This window comes from Empidonax traillii, unplaced genomic scaffold (genome assembly GCF_003031625.1).
Source record: "Empidonax traillii isolate 1590-97213 ecotype Southwest subspecies unplaced genomic scaffold, ASM303162v1 scaffold187:size1931383, whole genome shotgun sequence".
Classification (NCBI taxonomy): domain Eukaryota; kingdom Metazoa; phylum Chordata; class Aves; order Passeriformes; family Tyrannidae; genus Empidonax; species Empidonax traillii.
Genome location: NW_020955380.1, coordinates 1,291,103 through 1,315,259, shown reverse-complemented (window position 1 = coordinate 1,315,259; position 24,157 = coordinate 1,291,103). Strand labels below are relative to the sequence as shown.

Here is a 24,157-nt window from a genome sequence, read left to right as displayed (position 1 = left end):
CCTGTCTGGAGCTAAAAAACACCTTGTAAATCACAGAATAGTTTAGATTGGAAAAGACCTCTAAGATCATTGAGTCCAACTGTTAACATTGCCAAGCCCACCATTAAACCACATCCCTAAGTGCCATATCAGCATGGTTTTTAAATCCCTCCATCGATGGTGACTCCACCACTTCCCTGGTCTGCCTGTTCCAGTACTTGACAACCCCTTCAGTGAAGAAATTTTTTCTAATATCCAATCTAAGTCTTCCCTGGCACAACTTGAGGCCCTTTCCTCTTGTCCTGTTGCTGGTATCCTGGGAGCAGAGCTCGACCCCCACCTGACTCCACCATCCTGTCAGGGAGTTGCAGAGAGTAAGAAGGTCCCACCTGAGCCTCCTCTTCTCTGGGCTGAGCCCCTCCAGCTCCCTCAGCTGCTCCTCATCAGACTTCTGCTCCAGACCCTTCCCCAGCTCTGTTGTCCTTCTCTGGACACACTCCAGCACCTCAATGTCTTTCTTGTAGTGAGGGGCTCAGAAATGGACACAGGATTCAAGGTGAAATGTATAGTTAATACATCAGATCCTTAAATGTCTGGGTCTGCTCCCACTACACTGTGCTTGTACACTGGAGCCCAAATCCTCACAGATTTCCCTTTTCATCACGTTTTGCTCCGAAGTTGCTTGTGGACCAGAGCTTTCCTTTCTAGCCCTGCTGTGTGACAGCAGTGGGATGGTGTCCGTGAGCCTCTGCTCCCATCCACCCTGCCGTGCTTTGGCTTCCCAGTTCACAAGATAAGGAAAACGTGAGCGCTGCATCTGATGCTTTCCTATCCCCTTCCATGAGATGCGCCTCGAGCTGCAGGGATGAAGCATCCCGGTGAAAAGCCGAATATTTCCCTACGATCCCATGGAAGCCCGGCAGCTCCGGCCACACCAATCCCACACCGCTAGATGGCAATTGTGGTGTGCAGATGAATGGGGCGGACCAGACGGAGCGTTCCCGCAGCCGGGGCTGGGTATGAATGAGGGGCTGCCCCCGGCTGTCCTCCCCCTCCGGCTCCTCCTGCCGCCTCCAGCCTCCAGGTGCTCTGGGTTCACTGGGAGAAGGCGCTGGAACTGCTGGGCTGGTGGCAGGGTGGGCACTGCCGCTGGGATCCCGCTGGCTCCTTGACGGGTGAGTAACGAGCAATGGGTTTAATTGTTCATAAACTTGGGCAGCCCAGGCTGGTTCCGGCTGCCTTGGTTCCCCCCCTGGGAGAGCTGGCTGGGGTAGCATTCCCAGTGGGAGAGCTCAGCCTGAGAGGCTGAGCCAGGGTTGACCAGCCGTGAGCTCGTCTGCTTTCACTGTCAGCTTCGTTGTGTTTTATGGCTCCGTGCAGAGCCACTCACGAGTGGCTGGGCTTTTCCCAGCTCCTGCAGAGAGAGCAGACCTCGCTCTGCCACTCCATTTGTCATAGCATGCCATGAAAAGTTTGGGGTACTAATCTTTATAGAGTTATGGAATAGTTTGGGTTGGAAGGGACCCTAAAGATCATCTTGTTCCAACCCCCTGCAACCACCTTTTAGTGTTATGTCATATCTATTAATGCTGAAATTTGGGTTCTGAGAGGTTTTTGAGCTTTTTGTTACGGTAAAGCTCTGTTTCCAAAGCTGTTTTTTTCTGATATTCTGCTACTTCTATGCTCTGCTTTGCTGCTAAGGTTTAACAGCCCAAAATCCCACACCGGGCAATTGTCACTAACCCATGCAGGGAGCTTTGCCACCGCTCAGAGATAACTTTGTCAGATTTCTCCCTCCCCCCCAGATAAAAATCAATCATTTGCCTTCAAACAGTTGTGACAACCTTGATCTAAGGAGACAAAACAGCCTCCCTGATCCATGGAGGAATTGCCCCCTGCTTGGGCTTTAAGAAATCTGTTGGGACAGGGAAATTGTGCTTCTTCAACCTCCCTCTGCAATGCCTCAGCTCTCAGAAACTCGGGTCATCTGATATAGCAGGCAGAAAAGAAACAGAGCTTGAGAAATGCCGGGTGCTCTCCAAAGGAGTCCTTGTAACTAATGATCCCCCTGCTTGGAAGCATCGCAGAGCCTGAGTGTGGATGGCTGGGAGCCTTGCACGCCTGAGTGTCCTGAAAGTGATGGGTGGGTGTTTCGGTGCGATGGGGCTGATGCTCAGGGTGAGGGGGGAGGGAGGAGGCTGAATGTTTGTTTAACAAATAACAAAGCTCTTTATGAACTTGAATTAAGACAAAGAGGGTTATTTCTTCCTGTCCGTGAAATAAGACCACCTCTGGCAGGAGGTGGCCGTACCATTGCTCCTGGGTGTGTGGCAGCCCTGCCTGGCAGCCGGGCCGAGGGATGTGCTGCTCACTGGAAATCATCTGGAAGCATTTCCCGGGCAGGGTATAGTGAAGGTCCAGTGAGCCCTGAGCACTGCTCACTACTGTGGCTGCCCTTAGTTAAGAATTTATTGCCCTTGAGGAACCACTGCATTAATCCAGCTACTGAGCACTGGCAGGAAATTTCTGCCAAACTGGAAACCAGCATTTTTTTGCTGCAGCCGTGTGCCTGAGGGCAAAGGGGAAAGTGCTTTTGGAGATGTGGTCACAGAACTGCAGCCATCCCGCACACATGCCGGCCACGCGCCCCATGCGGGAGCTTTCTCTTTGCCAAGTGGAGCGTGTCCCAGCTCTCTGCTGGCCTCTCCTCGCTCAGCCTTCAAAGGGAGGAGGTCTGGCAGCCCTGACGGGTCACTGGCTTGACACGATGGGCTGCTGGAACAGACAGATTTCTCCTGCCGAGCTAACGGTATTGAAAACGGCAGAGACACAAACACCCCAGTGATTAATGAGACGGGGATGGGGAAGTCAATCTGAGGGCTAGGACAGAGATATCAGCCCTATAAGAAATATGGGAAGAATTCATCCCTAATCTAATCTCGCTGAATTCCACAAGCACGCAAGACAGGGATCATTTGCTGCAGTTCCTTAGGTTGAGAATTAAACAGGAAACCCCCAAGGATGTGAGATGCTCTCCCAAATACCAATGTGCTTGTGTGAGGAGGCTGGGGAGCAGCTGCCACGGCCTGAGCCATCTCGTCTGGCTGGGCAAGAGCTGATGCCCAGGCTGTGGGGCTGCCAGCAGGGGCATCCAGCAGCACCCAGCTCAAGGATAGGGAGCTGGAGCCAAGCCTGGGGTCCCCAGCAGGTCTCGCTGCTGCTAATGGTGCTCTTTGCCAAACCTAGTCCCCGAGTCGGCAGTGCTGGCAGATGTTCTGAACGGTGAGGGGTTCTGGCTGCCTCGCTCTCTGCTGTGCTCCTGTGACACCCTCTCAGGGGCTGTTTACAGCAAGGATAAAGATTTATTGTAAACCTTGGCTCCCAGATTCTTGGAACAGCCTCTTCCTCCAAGTTTGGTCTATCCCCACTCCGGCTGGGATTACAATGAGAGGTGGCTCAGAGAGCACAGGGTAATTAGATCCTTACAGGCACTCGCTCACAGGGTTACAAACTTTCTGTTGGAAGCAGAGACAGAGAGATCAGTCAGCTGAGTCACCTCCTGGTCTGGGGGGCAGCCGGGAATGGCTTTTGGATGGGTAATGGGGGGATATATCCAGGCTCAGCTGCTGTCCTTGAGGAGCCCTCCATGTGGAGGAGGTCAGATCAGGGGATCCTGTTGCCCCCTACTTGGAACAGGGAGCAAGTGGAGAGCAGAAGCAGGAAGAGAGGGTGAAAACAGTGTTACCTGCTCTGGACTGGGTCTCCAGCTTTGGTCCTCCCTGTGAGCCACTTGGTACGTCCCTGTTCCTGCCCTGCTCATGGGAGCCAACTGTACCTTCTCCAGCTCTTTTTGCCTGGGGAAACTGAAGCAAAATGACCAGTGTAAGGCCACAGAGCTGGGCTCACAGCAGAGGTAACCAAGTCATTCTCCCTCCCTAGAGACTAAATCATCCCAAATCACAGCCATAAAACCCCAGCACCTCCTCACAGCTGGATGTTATGAATGATAGTAATTCTGCAGTGCCCAGGAGGGACCACTCCCGGCAGAGATAAGCCTTTGTTATTCCGTGATCACTGTAGGGTGTTTGGGCTCTGCTTCCTCTGTTCTCAGTCCTCCTACGTGCCCCTGGATCTCCCCTTGGCTCTGCTGTACCTGCAGGGATTCCACACGTGCATTCCAGGCCAGCACCCCTCTCCACCGGTGGGATGGCACGGCAGGGAGCACAATTGTTGCCTGCATCAGCCCCACTTAACTTGGGAGCCTGCCCAGGATCTGGTTCCTCTGGAACGGTGCCGTTCACAAGCACTCAGCCGTGTGAGGTGATTGTTCTGGTCTCACACGCTGGCGAGCTGCCATTTATTGTGCACAGGAACCCCCCCCCCCCACCCCCCCCCGCTTCTCCCACCACCAGGTCCAGGTTTATTTCCGTTTTCCAGGAGGAGCCCACTGATGTCAGCTAACTTGGCCTGCATGCTTTGTGGTGTGAAAAGGAAAACAAGGGCTTTCAGTTTCAATCTGTCCCTTGTCCTCTGAGGGGAGAGCCGGCCTTCCCACGGTGTGTGCTCCCACGCAGGCGGGTGGTGACACGGTGACAGCTCTGACACCATGTGCTGGAGCCACGTGCATAGAATCAGGCTTAGTGCTGAGGTGGTCTGTGCTGGAGGAGAATGAGCTTCTTTGGGGGAAGATGGGACACTTGGGGTCAATCCCTGTCTTGCTATGCTTCCCATTTGGCCACGGGCAGTCACTTAGTCCAGCTGTGCTTCAGCTCCACACCAGAATAACAACAACCACAGTGGCCTTCCATGGCAGAACCTGTGCAGATGAGTACATGGAGGTCAGAGAGGCCTTCAAGTGAGATAGGGATTGGGCAGGAGGGATGTGCCCAATGGTACATGGTGGTGGCTGCTCCTGACCTGCTGGGGACCGGGCACAGGAGCTGTGCTGGGAGTGGGGTACCCCCGGCTGTGTCCATCTGCTGGGCTGGGTTCTCTCTGTGTTGTCAGGGCAGGAAAAATGACTGCAAGCAGGGAGCTCTCTGCCTTGGAGCTGGTGGTGCTGCGCTGGTTCCCCCACGGCAGTCAGTGCTGTGGCAGCCGCCCAGCTCCTGACCTGCCCCAGCCCCTGCCAGACGTGCCAGCACCTTCAGCTCCACCTGGAGCTGGCCTGGCATCCCCTGGGGAATCGTGACTGAGCAGCTGGCTGGGGTGAACGGCCCGGCGTCTATCCCAGCGTCTCTGCTGGCCGCTGATCCCGGGAAATACCCGGCAGAGCAGCCGCAGCATTGCCCCACGCAGCTCCCTCGGTGACAGCCGAGCTGCTGGGGCGGGATCGCAGGGGTGCTCAGCCCCTCGGGAGCTGCCTGCCAGGCAGAGCTGTGTCCCTGGCTCCCCGAGCAGTGTCCTGGAGCGCAGGGCAGCCCGTCGGGGCGGCCGCCGGAGCGTGGAGCTCTGCAGGGGTCCGAGGCTTGCGAGCCAGAGAGCTTACCAGGCAATCCAGGCTCTAATTCCCGAGGAGCCCAGCCAAGAGGCTCTGAGAAGAAGCAGATAACAGGGCCGGCACCCTCCATCCTCATTAAAATACTTTCTCCTCCGGAGCCCCCCACGCCTGCCCAGCCTGTTCCAATTAGCGCCGCGGCCGGGAGAGCAGGGAGAGCGGAGCTCCCGCTGATGAAAAGAAAACACTGCAGAGCTTTCAAGTGTCGGGGGAGGAGGGCGGCCCCAGCTGGGACAGCCAGTGGCCGCGGGAGTGCGACCGGCAGCCGTGTCGCTGGCTGGCAGTGGCGAAGTGGATCATGAGCCGGGTCACTGAGCAGCAGAGCAGGTGTTTCACGGCCAGCTCCCACCTGGAAGTGCCTTAGGATGATAGGTGGGGAGATGTGGCAAAGTTAACAGCTCTCCGAGAGGTGCTGAGCACCCTGTCCAGTAGGTCGGGAGGTGGGAAGCAATAATCCCGCTGTGAATGAAGAAAATGAGTGTTGCAAATCGTTGTGGGTTTGCTGCAGAATGCCTTGGCAGCTTCAGGAAGCAATTGGCTCTGGCTTGGGAGTGCTGGGAGAGGCTGCAGCCTGTCCAGGGAGCAGGGATACTTTGCCCAGGGCTAGCTCTCCCCTGAGACACTGCTGGGGTGGAGCTGTCCCCAGCCCTTGGCTCTCTGCTGGGGTTCTTCACAGGGGTCCCACCAGGACCCCAACCAAGCCCACCACTTCTTTTCCAGGGGCCAGCAGCTTGTGGCAGTGGGTGATGGTTGAGCCTGCCCAGGTTCCAGCTGGTGACCCAGGGCTGGCAAGCTCTGGATGGAAACCCTGAGTGTCACCCAGCCCCTCATCCCAGCAGCTTTACAGCCAGTCTGGGGCAAGGAGCACGGCCAAACTTGTCCCTGGCTAGAGACCACACCAACTCCTGGCCTTGGAGCCCCTGCCAGCACACGTGTGCTTCACCCAGACCCAGCCTGGAAAGTCTAGAGCCCAGGGAATGGCTCCCAAGTGGGGTAGAGCTCTCTGAGCCCCCCGAGGGCTGTGCTGAGTGTCAGGCCATGTGGCAGACAGGTGACAAGGGTGGGTTTCAGTACTGGAGTATAAATGGCTCTGAGGAATGCAGCACTGCCTCTGGGGACCCCCAAGGCTTTGGGGAGCAGGGCTGGCAGCACAGCAGGCAGCACATAGCCTCTTCCCTACCTTATTTGGGTACTTGAACACAACATCAGAGGGTGGCAAGCCCCAAATGTGAAAGAATTTTAAGCTTCTCAATTATATTAGGGGGCAGGTTGGGAGTGCAGTACGCTGAGTCAGCCTAGAGTTTAATACACCAAGTTAAGCCACACTTGTCCCACCTCTGCTTTTTCCTGGGGAGAAGCCCAGTCCTCTGTGAATGTGCCACTTCCAGGTGGTGTCCCAGCGTGGTTTGTTCCACTCCAGGAGCCCTGGTGTGGGCAGCAGGACAGTGGCACTGCTCTGCACTGGAAACTACCTGTGCTCTGGCAGCATCTTAGTGAGAGGAGACCTCCAAGGTGCAATTACACTGTGTCTCCAGCCAGCTTTCTTTGCATGTTGGACTTGCTGCCTTCCTTGTGCTGTATGCCCCTGGGGTAAATTAGTGGGAGGAATGGTGGTGGTCCCTCAGCTGGCACTACTTGGCTCAGGCAGCACATTCAGGAACACCTGAAACTCCTGCAGGAACCACTGACTGAAAGCAGGGGCTGATGCAGCCCATCATTGTGCCCATCACTGTGCCCTGAGTCAAGTCCAGATGCTGGGCCACCTTCCCAGCCAGATGCCTGAGATCTGGGCTAGAGTGGGCTCTACCTCTCTCAGTAGCAAGGGAAAGGTAGGGGCTGAGCCAGCGGTCTCTCAAGAAAGGCATTAGCAGGATGTTAAGGGAAGCCAGCTCCTTATCCCATCATAAACAGTTATTAATATCCTGGCCAGCCTTGGGCTTGGCAATTCCCCCTCGTTTTCAAGGATCTGCTCCCAACTGGAGTGTGCCTTAAGCTACTATAACTTCAGGGAGACAAACACCATTGAGACATTCTGAGGTGTCACCACAGGTAGCAAAGTCCCCCTGATACCACCCAGACCACCGGGCTGTCCCTGCCCCATCCCCACTGTCACCCAGTGCCCATGAGTGAGGAGCCCCCCTGCCCAGGAGGGTGACATGCTGAGGGTCCCCAGTGCACCAGTGGCAGCTGGGCTCTTTCATCCCCACCCGTGGTGCTTGGCACACTCCAGTAGTGTTGTCTGGCAAGGAAGGGTGGTCTGGGACTAATTGCAGTCGGGGACTTTTATCTCAGGAGGCAGAAGCGTAAGAGGCTGCCAGATGTCCTGTCTGGAGGGGAGTCTGCTGGCCAACCTGGCAGGGGAATGGAGGTGAAGATGGAGCAGCCTCAACCTTCTCCTGTTGTCCAACAACCCCTTCATCCAACCCCTCCAAATCCACTCCCCTCAATCTCTGGGGCTGTGTATGGGTGTGTGTGATCTTGTTACTGAGGGGTTTGCCGAGAGCTTAACATTTCCCAGGGCACACTGAGGTGCTGCGATGCCACCCAAGCTCTACCACTTGTTTTTGTGCTTCCAGCTCCAGTGTCCTGCTGCAGGACCATCAAGTTCCCCTCCCACAAACCTCTCTGCACCACAGGCTCCCTCACAGCTGGTCCTGCCCCAGCCTGGCAACTCTCCTGGAAGGCAGGGAGGGAGCCAAGGGCTCACCCCAGTGCCTTTGTCCTCCCAATGGAGAAGGACGACAGCTGCCTCTCCCTGCAGCTGCCAGGGCATCCATCATCCTGGGCGGTATGGAGAGGGACAGCCACAGCCGTGGGCTGAGCAGGGAGGGTTCTGGCCCTGCGTGGTCAGGGAGGGGGGCAGGCAGTGATTTAGGAAGAGGGACAGCTGTGGGCAGGGGTGCACGCCAAGGCACATGGCCTGCGGCTCCGGCTGGGAGTGCTCCCCACACACGTGGCTCCACATTCCCATGGCACAGACCACGTGGCAGGCACTCAACTGGCCCACGGATGTGTGTGCAGGGGTGGGCTCCCAATCTGCGTCTGCTGGACCTCCTTGCCTGGCTTTGCCTCTCAGTGTCTTTGCCAGGGTGAGACTCCTTTCTCCCGGTTCCCAAAAGTGGCAGAGAGGGGACCACCCACACCAGAGTTTCTGCTGGGGGAAGCAGGACAGTGTCAGGAATCTGGGGCTGAGGTCTGGGAGCCAGGGCTTGGGTGCTCAGGAGCCTCAGGCAGGGCCAGTCCCATGGAGGGACTCTCAGCTCCCTGGGGCTCTCCCCTCTCACAGCAAATTCTACCTCAGCATTTCTGTCCCCCCACAGGAAAGATCCCTATGGATGGACATTGATAAGGGATGCAGATCTTCTCCTCCCCCCTCTCCTCTCTTTTGAGGTCCCCCAGCTGTTGGGGACCAGCATTTTATCTCATACCCCAGCCCTACCAGCCCTGCCACGTAACTGGAGAAGGCACCAGGCTGTCCATGGCACGTGGGGATTATCTGGGATACAATCAGGGCTGTGAAACTGGTGGAGCACATGGCAACACGGCGACTGCTGTTCGTGCTGCAGGATTGCTGAAGAACTGAGCTTTCCCTCTCAGAGATAATCCACAGCCTGATAAACCCACTGCCAGGGCCCTTCCCCCTCTGACACTTGGGCTGGTTTACACTTTCCGTGGCATTGCAGCAGATAGGCGATGTCAGGAGGAAATTGGTGCTTTCACGGATAAACCATTCCTTCCATACCCCGTGTCTCAAACAGGAGGCATTTGTCTTTTCCCTGGGCTGCTCACTCTACAGCAAGACTTCCAGGGGACTTTGTGACAACCAAGAGCCTTGGACCTCTTGGACTTCTGTTCTGTGGAGAACTCAATGCAGCCTTAGTACTTAAAGGGGACTTAAAAAAATGAGGGAGATTGACTTTGTACACAGGCAGACACTGATAGGACAGGAGAGATTTAGGTTAGATATTAGGAAAAAATTCCTCCCTGTGAGGGTGGAGAGGCCCTGGCACAGGTTGCCCAGAGAAACTGTGGTTGCCCTATCCCCAGAAGTGTCCAAGCCAGGTTGGATGGGGCTCTGAGAAACCTGGTCTAGTGGGGGACATCTCTGCCCATGGCAGGTGATTTGGAAATAGATGATATTTAAGGTCACTTCCAACCCAAACCATTCTATGATTCTGTGGTTTCTGCAGCTCATCAGTAGAAGGGGTGGAAGGGTACAGGGCAGCTGCTGGGACCAGGGTGCCTGGTGGACTGCTGGCAGAGTCAGCCCAGCACCTACCCCTGGCACTCCTCGTGACTGCCAGCCCCCCAAAACACAGCTGCCATCCCCCAAGTCCGCCCTGCCAGGTCCTGCAGTGCCTGGAGTAAGAAATGTTAACCCCCCGCCATCCCCTCACCCAGCAGCCTGCCCTCATCAGCACTTCCCTCTCCAAACTGAGATGGAAATAGCTGCAGCTCCGGACAGTTGATTATTTAAAGCTGTCGGGAGTGTTTAATTTAACCCTGGATTCATCATCCACAGCTTGTTTCCATCCGCCAGGCACCCGCGCTCCCCCTCGCCGTGTAAGCTTGGCCGAGCTCCTCACCTCCAGCAGATCTGTTTCCCCCCTATCCCTGCACTGACTGGCACAGCGAGGGATGTCCCTGTGCCACAGGCTGTGGGCACAGCCAGCTCAGGGGCTGTGCTGGATTTTAAGTGGGCATCGAAAGTGGATTCCCTCACTACTGCCTGGGTACAATGGGAGGGAGTCCCAGAGGGACACACACGGGAAGTGTTTCTTACTGGAATTTTCCTTCCTTTCTCTGCTGCAAATCCCTCTAGCAAAACCCTCACTTTTTTGTCCCTGTGCCCAGCCCTTCCAGGGCTCTGGGTTTTTCCTGTGCATGGCTGTGGCTCCTGCTACCGTCAGACCTGCCTGTGGCATTCCCGAGGCAGGAGACGGAGCACTGGTATAACTGAGCTGCAGATGGGAGTGCACACGCCTTCCCCACAGCCCCAGCCCCCGCTCCAGGCATGCAAAGCATCCCTAAAGCTCCTCATGTGTGACCACGTCCCAAGGCAGGAGCGGTGCCCTGCCTGCCATCTGCAGAAGCCCTGGCATCCCCTGGGTCATGAAAGGTTCCTCCAAGGCTGGCTTAGCCCAAAGGTAAGCCTAGCACAGACCCAGCTCCATTTATAGAAAGCTGCAATTAGAGGCCAGCATTTTCCTGAGTCGTCCAGCAACACAACACACTTTGGCAAAGGAAAAAAAAAAAAATCTGTCAAATCCCAGCCCCGTCCTTGGGATGACCCCTGGGACAGAAGTGCTCGCTCAGGGCATGGCTGCAAGTCCACAGGAGGGCTCTGGGAGACCCCACTGCAGGGGCTGAGCATGGGAAGGGCTGAAATGGCTGGAGCATCCCATCACTGCCTGCTGGGGAGTTAGTCAGAGCTGCTGGGAGTGTAGGGACCAGGACGTTTATGAGGTGGAGAAAAAGCATCTAAATAGCGTGGGTAAATTGGTGAGGGTCAGCAGGCCAGCCCCCTGCCCTGGGGGCAGGATCTGTGGGAGCTGCTGGGACAAGGCTGTGAACCCCTGTGTGCCTCAGAGGACTTACAGAAGGCACTGGAGTTCCTGGAAGGCAGCTGGTGAGCGGGTATCCCAGCCACAGCTGCCTCCCCAGTGCCCAGACTGGCCTGGTGAGCACCAGCTGCAGCCTTCCCCTTTCTCTCCTTGCAGCCGACGGCTAAGGTGGCATCTCGGCGCTGGACCATGGTGCTGTGAGGGCGAGTGGTCCCTGCCCACGTCCCCGTGCCAGCATGTGGGCTGCCCCCAGGCACAGGCTGCCCCTCGCCACACTCCTGCTCTGCGTCCTCCTGCAACAGCCAGGCAGCAGCGGGGCATGGAAGCAGCACGCCCCACGCCTCCGCCTCACCTACAAAGGTAAGGGCTCCTTGGGCTCTGCACCTGGCCTGGGAGGGCTGGGAGAGTCCTGCAAGGAGGGAGTGAAGGGGTGGCCGGGGCCTGGGGACACAGGCAGCAGCCCCGTGGTTGTGGCTGTAACATCTCCACACGTTGGGCCCTCGGGATGTTTCAGGGGTGCAGCTCCAAGCAGTCCCTGAGGATGCTGTGCCAGTGCCACTGGCCTTGGAGAAGAGGGCAGAGTAGAGAAAACTCTGCTGTGGTCCAGCGCAACACCAGGACTAGAGAGGATGTCTCCTTCTGCTCAGACTCACTCTGTGTCTCACAGCATGTCCTGGGCTGGGGCTGAACTGGGCACCCCAGGGCAACGTCCCCTGCCTTCAGCTCACAGTGCAGTGGGGACACTGAGCCCCAGGACAGTGCCACGAGCCCCTTCCCCTGCCTCCCACCAGCACAACCCTGCCTTTACCCCTCCTCTCCTCCAGAAGAGACTGATTCCCCATGCAGATCATCTCCCTCCTGCACTTTTCCCTTCCCCCCTACATCTCTCTGGTCTGTTTAGATGATGAGTTCTTCAGGGAAGGCACTGTTTTCTCTTCCCAAGCCTAATGCAGAGATGCTTTGGTGACCTGGAGATGCAGCAATGGCAGACTGACAGGTAGCTCAGTACACAGCCCAGCAGAGAAGTGTGGAAAAGGAGTCCCTAGGGAAAGAGTCTCTACAGGGGAATGACCTGAGCAGTTAGAGCAGAGCCCTGCTAACCTGGCAGCTCCTCACCCTGCCATGAACCTGCAGCACGGATGAGGCCAATTGACCTGCTTTCAGTTTCTCCTATGTGAAAAGCAGCAAGTTGCTTTTGAGGATGGCAGCTCAGCACATCCCCAGAGTGGCCTTGGACATGGCAGTCAGCAGGGCTGGACCAGCCCTCTCCAGACCCGAGAGGGGACAGAGCAGCTCTCCCATGAGCATGGCATTCTAAGCTCTGGGGCCATCCTTTTGACCTGCTCCATCACCCCGAGGAGCTGCTCTCCAGGCAGGGACAGCCAGCATGGTGGAAGATGCCCTCTGCTTGTGGCTGGAGAGGGCTGGACCTCCCAGGGATGCAGGATGTCTGTGTGAGGAGATGGCTCTGCTAATAGCCCAGCTCAAAAACACGGTGCAGGGTCTGCCTTTCCTTGGAGCCAGAGGAGGCAGAGCAGGGCTGCTGGGGCAGAGGGACTGCTGACTTCAAAGCCCCACAGTGTCCTGGGGCCAGACATGCCAAAAACCCTTTTGGGCAGAGGCAGAAGAGGAAGCTCCCAGCATCGGGAGGGCTCAAGGACGAGGCGAACAATGGCGAGGGGATGTGACTCATAGACAGCACAGGGCAGGTTCAAGGACACAATGCCTTGAGAAGTTTAGGTTTAAAAAACCCTAGGAAAAAAAATAAAATAAAAGGAGCCTTTGAGAGTCCATCGGCGGGGTCAGCCTTGCCCTCAGATCCCAGCATGGGGGTGGCAGGCGGAGCCCTCGGCGGGGCGGGGGGATAAGACGCAAGCAGGGTCGAGAGAAGGAAATGACAGCAGCGACGTCCCGGGAGCACAGGAAGGATGGGGCACAGGGCACGGGGCCAGGAACAACAGCAGCGGCTCCCACCCTGCCGAGGAGGCGAGGAGGAGGTTTATAATAGCACACCGGCCACCCCGGCCGGGCAGGGGCAGCCTGGGGTGAGCTGGGTCAGGCTGGGTCAGCCCCGGTGCTGCCCGAGCTGAACCTCTCTCTTTTCCAAGGCTGTGCAGCAGTGAAACCACAGCACGCCTGCCAGCTCCTCCTGCGGGAATATCCCAGGAACTGGCAAACGGGTCCTTTGCCAGCCTTTGATCTACAGCCAGCCCAGCGGGGCAGCACCACGCAGCGAGTGCTCCAGAGTGCAGGGCGGTCATGGGGCTCTGGTTATCGGCACCGAGAGCTGCCCTGGCACGTCCCTTATCAGCCAGCAGCAGTGAGGGGGGACAGCCCGATTTAATACCAAGCTTCCTCCGGGCTTCGGGGATCCCCTCCGTGGACTGCTGTGCCTGGTAGCGGGGGGGAAGGGGCCAGGACAGCCCTCCGGCACATCCAGGAGGTGACCCCAGGAAGCCCAGGTCGCCCTGCACGGAGGATGCTGTAGCCGAGGGGCAGGCGGAGATGATGGATGGGACAAGGCAGTTAAAGTGGTCCCGGCAATAAGGACAAACACTGCGGCCTTGGGAGATAGTGAACACAAAGGAGAGGATGTTTCTCCGGGCTCACCCATCGGTCTGGCCATGGCACAGCTGCTGAAGAGACACCCTGGTTGCCTGCCTCCAGGGCTGGGTTTGGATCAAATACCCTGGGAGCGAGAAGAGAGTGGTTTGTGTGGGGCAGCCTCCTAGGTCTGGATGACAGCACTCACTGTCCTCTTGGTGAGGGAGCAGAGTTGTGCCATGGGGTCAGGCTCAGACCCTCATGGTCATTAACCTGCCAGAGGAAGCAAGTGCAGGGCAGTGATTCCCTCCGGGGTTCTCCCATGTATTAACCACAGCAGCAGAGAGGGCTCCTCCATCACCCTGTCTGACCTTGTCCTCAGCACATCAGAGGGTGACCAGCAAGTGACACTTGCTAAGATCAATCAGCCTCGTCCTCTGCCCTTCCCTCCCACCCCAACCTGCCTCCCCAGAGTCCTCCATAACATTTCCCCCTTCCCTGAATCAGGCAGGTCCTGGTGCTGGCAGACATAAGAGAGTGAGTGATGCAGTGGACTCCACTGGGGACCCAGCAGGGACAATGGCCCAGAGGCAGGGACAGGAATTCAGCTGTTAATCCCATTCAGCTGGAGGAAAATTGCTTGGAAGCCTTCTCCTCTGTAACCCTGGTACCCAGAGGAGGCACCCGAGGAAAGGTGGGGAGTGCAGTGGGGCTGTGCACAGTTTTTGTGGGAGCAGGGGGAGAGCCAGGAGCTCCCTGATATAGCTGGAAGTGGTTCCTGGCAGAGGAGGATTTGTGCTTCCCCCTTAAACATGAGCTCTGATCCCGGAGGAAGGGGGGACGGAAGCGCTAGCTGGGAGCCAGCCTGGCTGCAGGATTCGGGCAGGGACCCACGTGCTGCCGGGCCCAGCAGGGACCACCGGACGTCAGTGGCGTCTCCAGCCCTCAGGCACCGGCCCTGCTTCCCCTCTGCCCTGGAAAGGGGGTGGAAGGAAGTGAGACAACCTCCCGGGTCAGCCGGTTCCCTTTGGATGGAGCTGTGCCCTTGCCCACGTACACCCCACCTGCACCTGGGGCTGCACGTCCACCCACGCTCCCATCCACGCTCCATCCACCCGGCCAGCTCCCCTCCACAGCCTCCCTCCCTCTGCTCCTGACACACTGCTTCAATCCACGTGATTTGGGGCAGATTTGCAGCCTAGGTCTTACAGATATCTCTAGGTTTCAAGCCATACTCTGCTGCTACTCAGTTCCCATCCAGCACAGCCCATCTCCATCTCCTCTTCCCATGGCCCCACTTTTGCCTGTTTTCCTGCAAAACACGAAAGCCAGGAGCAGCCTTCCCACCGTAGCCAGCCCCCTATCCCCAGCCATATCCTGGCACTTCTGGAGATGAAAGCCGTGTGTTAGGAATTCTGGAAGCCCCAAGGCCTGTCCCAGTGCAGGTTTCTCCTGCCTTGATCCCTGGGAGCAGGCGCTCAGGGGAGGCAGCTGCTGCCATCCTGTGTCCGCTGGGGGGTGATTGCCCCGGCAACCAGCCACCAAACCTGGTGCTGCACATCACAGGCTGATGCGGGCCCGGGGGATGTTGTTTCAGGAGTTTTAACCAAAAGACAAGAGCTCATTGTCTCCCTCACACACCCCCATGGCTGCAACTGTGCCAGAAGGGCCATGTGAGCCGCCCCGGCTGCTGCACGGGAGGAGCTGCGGCCTGAACAGCAGAGCCTTTCCTGCTGTCCTGTCTCCACTCTCCATGGAGTGTGCAGGGTCTATGACAGACTTGCCCCTCAGCAAGGTGGTTCTTCCCTCCAGCAGTGCCAAAGGGGTGCTATGAAAAGCACTTTTCCTGAGCTAGTCTGATGCTCAGGACACAGAATGGGAAATGTGGGGTGCTGGGTGCAGGTTTGGAGAGGCATCTAGGACACAGATGGGAACTTTCTTTACAAGGGTCTGTCCCAGAGTTCCCATCCTCTTGCTTGTCCCTGTGCCTGGGGTAAAGTCCAGCAGCCACTTCACAGACTCAAAGTGTGGGCAGAGAGGGTGTCCAGACTGGGCTGTGGTAGTAGCTCTGTTTCCATACAGCCTTTCCTGGGAGGGATGCTTTGCCACAGCAAATAGCCAAACCTCTTTTTTTTTTTTTGTAAACTCTCTTGATCTGAAACCCATGGAAAATATGCCAGGAGGAACAGCATGCAAGTCTCCTCTGCTCCGTCCTCTCCCCACAGTTTCAGGGTGCAGAGGCTTTGCAGCTCCAGGAGTTCTGCAATCCAGGCTGGAAGCTGAGCACTCTGGGCTCCTGGGGCTGGACCCCTGTCCTGCTCCATGCCCTGCAAACCAGGTCAGCCAGGGCAAGGTCAGCACAGTTCTCCTCTCTGTAGCAGTGACTCTTTCCCCTAGGAAGGAACATGGAGGAGACTCCATGATGAGCTCAGGGGCACCAAGGGCAGTGGGTTTCACTAAGGCAGAGGCAGGAATTGTGATTCCTTGGAGCAAGGATAGGTAACTAGAGCTGTCCCAGCCAGGGAGGCACAGGGCCTCTGGCTGCCGGTTGTGTCACTCATGGATGGGTTTCTCTTTCTCCCACATTGTGGTCCTCAGACCTGCTGAAATCCAACAGCTCTCGCCTGCTGCTGGCCTCAGGGGATGGGATGGATTTCCAAGCTCTCTTGGTGGATGAAGATAGAGCCTGGCTGATGGTGGGAGCAAAAAACCACATCTTCCTGCTCCACCTGGACCATCCCAGCAGAGAGCCTGAGAAGGTCAGTGCTGGGAGGAGGGTGGCCCTGGCCAAGCTGGCCTCTTCCTCCCTGGGAGCCGCTCCTTGTCCCAGCACCAGGGTGTGGAGGTGGATGTGCTCTGAACTGGGCTGTTCTATCCTCACTGGGGACACATTTACACCAGGATGTCTCAATCACTGGGGTCAACCCATCCCTGGCGGTGCTGAGCCCTGCTGGGACGAGCTGACACCAGGGAGGGGCAGGGTGGCTCGGCCAGGAGAGATGACCTGGGTGGACTGCGGGCAGTGCCCGGAGCCCTGCAGTCACACCTAGTCCCTGCTGCTGCTGCAACAGCTCCAGCAGTGAGTCCACTAATGTCATCCCAAGACATCCTGCTGGCAGGGTGCACGGCTCAAGCCCAACAAAAGAAAAGCCCATTAAGGCACTGCAGCCTGGTGTTCCCACGGGCCGGGATCCAGGAGAGCCTGCCCACTGCCTGGGCGTGCCGTGGCCCACCCAGGCTCTGTCCTCACGCCAGGTTCACTCCGAGTTGATTTGGCAGGATGCCCACTGGGCCCTGGGGACCCAGGGGGGTGTCAGACCTGTGGCAGAGCAGTCTCATGTCCTCGCTGTGCACCTGAGCCTGGCAGTGCCTTTTGGCTGAGCCTGTTCTCACCGGTGCCATGGGAGCCAAGGGAAACAGGGGCTGCATGAGGGGTCATTGTGTTTCAGATTTTCTGGCCAGCCCCCAGGGAGCAAGTCAAGCACTGCCAGCTGGCAGGGAAGAACGTGGAGGTAAGCAGGGCTGGCAGCCCCAGCTCATCGCCTTTGGCAGTTTACCATGGATGTTAAACATCCCTGTCACCCCGAAAGGGAGCCTGGGGGTCTGTCTGGAATGGGGCTGTGGAGCCAGTCAGAGCCAAGCCCAGCTGGCCGGGTGCCGAGGCAGGGCCTGGCCAGGCTCCTGATCCCCAGCAGACACAAAAGGACTCAGCCCACTGACAAACATCTCCCCCTGTGCAGACGGAGTGTGCCAACTTCATCCGCCTCCTGCAGCCCTTCAACCGGACCCACGTGTTCGCCTGCGGCACCGGCTCCTACCAGCCTGTCTGTGCCTTCATCCAGCTGGGAGCCAGGGGGAAGGTGAGGAGCACCCTGGACAGATAAGTCCCCATAGCAGAAGGTGCTGAGAGATCCCCATTCCCAGGGAGCAAAGGGAGAGGGAGCCCCAGAGCGTGGGGAGGGTGAACAGCCTGGTGCAGTTCCTGGCATTCACATGGCGAGAGCAGCTCCAGCTTGGCAGTGCCAGTGTGTCCCATGGAGAATGGGACCAGATCCTGGCCCCCTCCTTGAGGACCCCACTCATCACAGACCTGAGAACTCCAGCCTCCTTCCCACTCTTCTGCACAATCCCAGCTTGTTGCCCTGGGCTGACATCTCTCCTTTGGCTCTGACAGGGTCCTGGGGCTCCCCCCATGCGGCTGGTGACCCACTCCTTGGAATCGGGGCGAGGACGGTGCCCGTACAGCCCCCACGAACCCTTCACAGGACTCCTCGTCGGTAAGAGCGAGAGGGAGCAGGGGCGATGCTGGGAGGGGGAGTGCTGGGCATGGTGTGTACTGGGAGGTGCTGGTTCCCACCCACACCCCCTGACCCTGCAGATGGGGAGCTGTATTCGGGCACCTCCAGTGACTTCATGGGCAGCAGTGCTGCCTTCTTCCGGACCTGGGTCCACGGGGCAGAGCAGAGCTACATCCGCACGGAGCAGAACCAGGACCACTGGCTACACGGTAGGAACAGGGGGATGTGTGGGGCACAGGGTAGCAAGGTCTACACAGGCCCTGTGTACCCTCAACACCTGCCAGGGGCTTTCAGGGCAGTACCACAGGGTGGGATGAGGGCACAGGGCCACGTTGTGCTACTCTTTCCCCCCGCAGAGCCAGCATTCATTGGTGCCTACGCCATCCCCGACACCTACAACCCACACGATGACAAGGTCTACATCTTCTTCCGCGAGACAGCCATGGAAGCTGGGCAGTGGGAGCGGCGGCACATCCACGCCAGGGTGGCCAGGGTCTGCAAGGTCAGTTGCCAAAGGCCAGCGTTCTGTGGATGGGTGTCCCACCAGGTGGGCTTTTACCTCCTCTGGACCAAAGGGCATCTCAAACAGTGAGACACGAGGGTGTCACTGCACACTGACCACAAGGCAGAAGACTCAGAGTTGGGGGTGTCCTGCTGTGGGAACAGGGAGGGCACAGTGGTGGGGGAGGCTCAGAGAAGCTGGGCTGACCCCAGCTCTTGGTGCCTGGCAGAATGATGTTGGAGGGAAGCGCAGCCTCATCAACCGCTGGAGCACGTTCCTGAAGGCCCGCCTGGTGTGCTCCATCCCCGGGCCCCACGGCACCGAGACCCACTTCGACCAGCTCGGTGAGTGCACAGCCATGGCTGCAGCTGGGAGCAACACTGCCCTGCCACAGCTGCTCCCTGCCAGGCATCAAGGAGTCCTGCCTGCATCCTCTGGACTGGTGCTCTAGCTCTGGGGTGCCTCACCTCATTCCCTCTCTTTGCAGAGGATATTTTTCTCCTGCGCACCCGGGACCCCCAGAACCCCCTTGTCTTTGGCCTCTTCACAGTCTCCAGGTGAGCAGGACCCTCCTTAGCCCCTGCGTGGGGCAGTCCAGCCCCCCAGCCCCTTGCCAGTGCTGCTCCACAGGGAGCCCTGGGTGGAGAAAGGCAGGACGAGCAGCCAGCTGGCTGAGGAAGGTCCACCAGCCTTTCCCTGCTCTCCCTGATGCTGGTTCACAAGCCCATTGCCAAACCATAGATTTGGCATCAGCACAGCCAGCAGTCCCACAGGCTGCACTGGCTATTCCAAAGGGATTCCTGTCACCCTTGGGGTGCTGTGCACGCCTCCAGGGCTGAGAGGGGACAGCATAGACTCAGGACTGTGGACATGTGTATGCCTGGTCCCCGTGGAGCAGCCGGGACACTGACAGCCCTGTGGAGCAGCCGGGACACTGACAGCCCTGTGAAACAGCTGGGACACTGACAACCCTGTGCTTCCCCACAGCGGTGTGTTCAGCGGCTCTGCCGTCTGCGTTTACTCCATGGCTGCCGTGAGAGCTGCCTTCAGCGGCCCCTTTGCGCACAAGGAAGGATTCGACTACCGCTGGGTAGAATACAAGGGCCGCGTCCCCTATCCCCGCCCTGGCACGGTAAGAGGCTGGGCAGCGCCCGCGGGAGGGGAGCGGGACAGACTGGCCCGGCCCTAATGCGGCCCCCCGTGTCACACAGTGCCCCAGCGAGACGTACGACCCCCTCCTGCAGTCCACCAAGGACTTCCCCGACGAGGTGATCAGCTTCATGCGCAGCCACCAGCTGATGTGGGAGCCCGTGTACCCCCAGGGCCGCCAGCCCGTGCTGGTGAGGGTCAATGTGCCGTACCGGCTGCGGCGGCTGCTGGTGCACCGGCTGGAGATGGAGAGCCGGCACTACGACGTGCTCTTCCTCGGCACAGGTGGGAGAGCTCACCCCAGCTCTGGGGACGCTGTCACCGCGGGGCAGCCTGTGTGGCACATGGGTCCCGCTGTCCCAGGGGTTCCCAGCCCTGACAGCTCCTTCTCCCGCTGCCTTCACAGATGAAGGCAAAGTGCTGAAGGTGGGGCTGGCCGGCGGGGTGAGCCGCGGCACCGAGGTGATCAGCCTGGAGGAGATCAGCGTCGCTAAGGTACGGGAGGACACGGTGGCACCGCGGGGGCTGGACGATGATGGCTGGATAGGGGGCAGACCGGGCTGCTTGCAGGGAGCAGGAGGAGCTGGGACCACGGACCTGAGCCAAGGTCCTGGCATCCTGCCACCCCCAGGGACAACCCCACTGACAGGTTGGGGCACCCAGGAGGGACTGACATGGCTTCAGCACGTTCTCCTTCCCCTCCAGGTGCCTTCTCCCATCCTGGACATGAAGTTATCACCGAAGCGGGTGAGTCCACCCTCCTGCTTCTCCCTAAAGCAGCCCAGGGACAGGGACAGAGGGCAACTGACCCCAGCCCCTCTACCTGGGTCCCTTGGCCCCAGGGCTTGCACATTTAGGGAATGGGATTCTGCCAGGGCATTAGGGAGGTGGCAGGCTCTGTCTCGCATTCCTGCTGTCCCCCAGTGTCCCCACTCCAGCACGGGGCAGGAGCTCTATTCCCTGCCAGCCCTGGTCTCCAGCCACGGGCTCTGAGTGCTGCTGTTCCTCTTGCCGGAGCAGCAGGAGCTGTTTGTGAGCAGCACCCATGGGTTGGTCCAGCTCTCCCTGTACCGCTGTGAGCTCTATGGCAAAACCTGCACCGACTGCTGCCTGTCCAGGGATCCCTACTGCACCTGGGATGGCAAGACCTGTGCCCCACACCTGCTCACCGAGAAGAGGTGAGTGTCTACCCAGGCCAGCCCTCCTGTACCCCTGCAAAGGGATTCTGTTAGAAGCAGCGATGGGCAAGTGCCAGCTTTGGAGTTTTATCCACCATCCCAGACCTCTACTGCTACTCTGCCTGCTTTAGCCCTCTCTGGTCCTTCTCCCTGGCTGCTGTGCCGCGGAGGGGCCCCACGGCCCAGGGTGGGTGCCACTCCACAGCCCTGTCTGCTCTCCCACAGGCGTGCCCGCTGCCAGGACGTTCTGAAGTCTGACCCCCTCAGCCAGTGCCAGGGCACAGCAGAGGGTGAGCACCAGCCCCAGTCCCTCTAAGAAGCCCCCGTGTGGGCAGCCAGCTCTGCCAGGGAACAGCCTGGCCCAGGAGGGCGGGCGGGATGGAGCTGGGAAACCAGTGCCCCACCTCACGTTGGGTGCTCCGTGCTGCCCTCCCTCCCACCTGTCACGCAGCTCCCACACAGGGGACTCACCCCTTCCCCTGTCCCATCCCCTGCACAGGGACTGGTGCTGTGGAGAAGGTGGTTTTCGGGGTGGAAAAGAACTCAACCTTCCTCGAGTGCCTGGCGCGGTCCCCGCAGACGACGCTCCGGTGGCTGGTGCGGCACGGCGAGGAGACGGGCCCGAGCGAGGTGCGGGGCGCGGGGAAGGAGGGACGGGGAGCAGCGGTGGCTCGGTCACCAGGGACTGACCCGGGTTCTCTGCCTTCGCCCCAGGTCAGGAACAATGGACATTTCTTGGTGCTGGAGCAAGGGCTGCTGATCCGCCAGCTGGCGAGGGAGGACGTGGGCACCTACGAGTGCCAGGCGGTGGAGCGCTCCTTCTCCCGGCCCCTCAGCCGATACAGCCTCCGCCTCATCGGACACGAGGCCATGGAGCTGCCGCCCTTCAGACGGAGCAAGGGGGCTGAGCTCGGAGGGACCCACCAGAGCTCCCGGCCCCGCACTGACCTGCAGCCGGGCTACAAGGGCTTCCCGCGGGCCCTGGGCGCGCCGGGCACCAGCCTGGACGCTTATTGCAATGCCCTGCGGCACCAGGAGAGGCAGCGGCAGAGAGCCTGGCACCAGAAGTACCCATCCCCGGACAGCAGGAACGGCCGGGTGCGGAGGCACCCCCAGCGCCTGTGAGGGGGCAGAGCGAGCCGGAGCTGCCCGCAGCTTCCTTCCCGAGCTCTCCAGGGCCCTTCTCTTTGGAATCAGCTCTGAGACACCTCTCGCCTTGCCGTGCAGAAACGCCTCGCTGTTACTACCTCAATTCCTGCCAGTCCCAGCTGCTTCTCCATGCGCCCCACGGAGCACCAGGGCCAGGGCTCACAGCCTGCACCTGCTCTCCAAGACTCTTATTTACCTGCAGAATATTTATTCTCCTTGTTTTCCCCTGCCCCCTGACGACAATCATTATCAGCAGCAATAAGCACAGAGCAGAGGACAGAGAAGGGCAAGAGCTAGCTCTCCCAGTGGTTCCCTGACAGCCAGCAGCACCCAGCCAGGCCACGGACACTGGTGTATCCAGCCTCCCTCCCCTCTGGAGGTGGCAGGGGGCTCACCTGGGCAGCTGCCCAGGTGCCAGGGGAGCCCAGATGCTGCTGGAGGCAGCAGGACACGTCTGCTGGCTGAGCCTGGGCTCCAGGTGTGCAGAGATGCCCATGCCCAGCCCAGCTCCAACCCACTTCAAACCACACCACTTTCTTTTTTTTTTTTTTTTTTTAATTTTGACAGTTATATTAAAAAAAAAAATAAAAAGAGAGAGAAGCAACAGGCAGTTATACCAACTTACAATTTATTATTTTTTTAAAAAATGACATGAAACACAAGTAAAAATAAATACATCATATAAACAACAAATTGTTCAAAGTCTCTGTTCTGGGAGATCAGGCGAGCACATCCCGTTCAACAGAGAGAAGAGGGAAGCACATGATCATGCGTGGGGCCAACTGACCAACCCACCCTGCTAGCAATACTCCTCTTTCCAACCACAACAAGACAGGCCACAAACTAAGGCGGTAGTAAAAAGAAAAAAAAAAAAAGAAAAAAAACCTCAAATCAACACAAAACCCCAAATGAGACTCAGTGATGGGTTCCTTCAGGCTCCCATGGATTTGCCAGACGCCAGCTCCAAGCTGGGTACCACGAAGCAGTCGAGGCAGTGGTGGTGGCCTGGGAGGTGGCAGAGGTTGCTCTGCCTCACTCGCCTCGTTGTCCCTTCGCAGGGAGCGCCTGCTCCGAGTTTTGAGGAGCCATCACCTCACTGTAATCTAGCTGGACTACGTTCCCCATTTACCCCGCCCCAGCCCTCCCCCCTGGTCCTTCCAAGACTGGATTAACAAAATTCATCCCAGAGCGGCGAGAAACACCAGCTGTATTTGCTGTACTCGTCTCTGTTGTCTGGGAAGCCGCCCCCAAACCAGCAGCAATTCTCGTGCATTCAGCCACTTGCATTTGTTGCCCAGAGAAGTTGTGGCTGCCCCATCCCTGGAAGTGTCCAAGGCCAGGCTGGATGGGGCTTGGAGCAACCTGGTATAGTGGGAAATGTTCCTGCCCATGGCAGGGGGTTGGAATGAGATGGTCTTTACAGTCCCTTCCAACCCAAACCGTTCTATGAGTCTATGATTCGCTGACATCACTAAGTCAAAATACACAGAATTTCTAGTGAAGCCCCTGTGGAAATCTCACCCTTTGCTTTCCAACATATTTGCTTTCTCCAAGTACCTGCACCCACCCCATCACCCTCCCAGGTGCTCTGGAAGGATGATGAGCAGCAGATTCCACCCAACGTGGGCCAGCCTGGGCTGTGTTGTCCCCACCCTGCAGTTTCCTCTGATGCCCCAAGATCCTCATCAGCAGTGGGGGAAATAAGCCCCTCAAGGCCAGGGCACAGAGCAGCCACCCCCATGCCCATGGCATTGTCCCGCAGTGGCACCCAACCTTCACCTGACTGCTCCCAGGAGTGGAAACCCCCCACCTCAGGGAAGGGTCAAGGGCTGGATGCTGACATGGAGGGCAGCTGGACATTCCCAATTCCCCCCAGCGATGCCCAGGCCTTAGGACTGTGCTTGGGAATCTTCCTTATTGTCCAAACCCTCAGCAGAGAGTCCTTCACCGCTGTCCTCACTGCCACCCACAGCCCCACTGAGAACTGGCAGCTGCTTCCCATCAGGTCATTTGGAGACAGAAATTCAGTAGCAAAAGAAAAATTTAACTCATACAGGGAAGGCCCCTGTTCCAGGCTCAGGAAAACCAAGACAGGACCCTCTGCAGCAGAACCATGTGCTGGAGAGGAGAAAACTCTGGGGAGAGCAGATGGGGGGGAGAGTGGGTCCCACAGGAGGGGAGTTTTAGGGCTCAGAGAACTCCCCTGACTCAGAAAGACACTGGATAACCCACTCTCCCTGCCCAGCTTCTGTGGGGTGGAGGAAATCCTTCCCATGGCACCATGGGAGAGCAGGTGC

General features: G+C 58.3%; 1 protein-coding gene across 1 annotated transcript; it reads left to right on the top strand.

Annotated features, from left to right (window-relative positions):
- The first annotated feature begins 1,096 nt into the window (after positions 1–1,096).
- LOC114058767 (semaphorin-3D-like) lies at positions 1,097–22,383 on the top strand. The gene is made up of 18 exons (XM_027886442.1): positions 1,097–1,154; positions 11,197–11,400; positions 16,183–16,343; positions 17,034–17,096; positions 17,325–17,444; positions 17,759–17,861; positions 17,963–18,091; positions 18,239–18,384; positions 18,614–18,728; positions 18,872–18,941; positions 19,372–19,516; positions 19,596–19,818; positions 19,940–20,028; positions 20,239–20,280; positions 20,554–20,711; positions 20,937–21,001; positions 21,211–21,341; positions 21,426–22,383. The coding sequence occupies exons 2-18, from the start codon at positions 11,277–11,279 to the stop codon at positions 21,834–21,836; spliced, it is 2,295 nt and encodes a 764-aa protein (XP_027742243.1). The 5' UTR covers positions 1,097–1,154; positions 11,197–11,276; the 3' UTR covers positions 21,837–22,383.
- Positions 22,384–24,157: the final 1,774 nt, after the last annotated feature.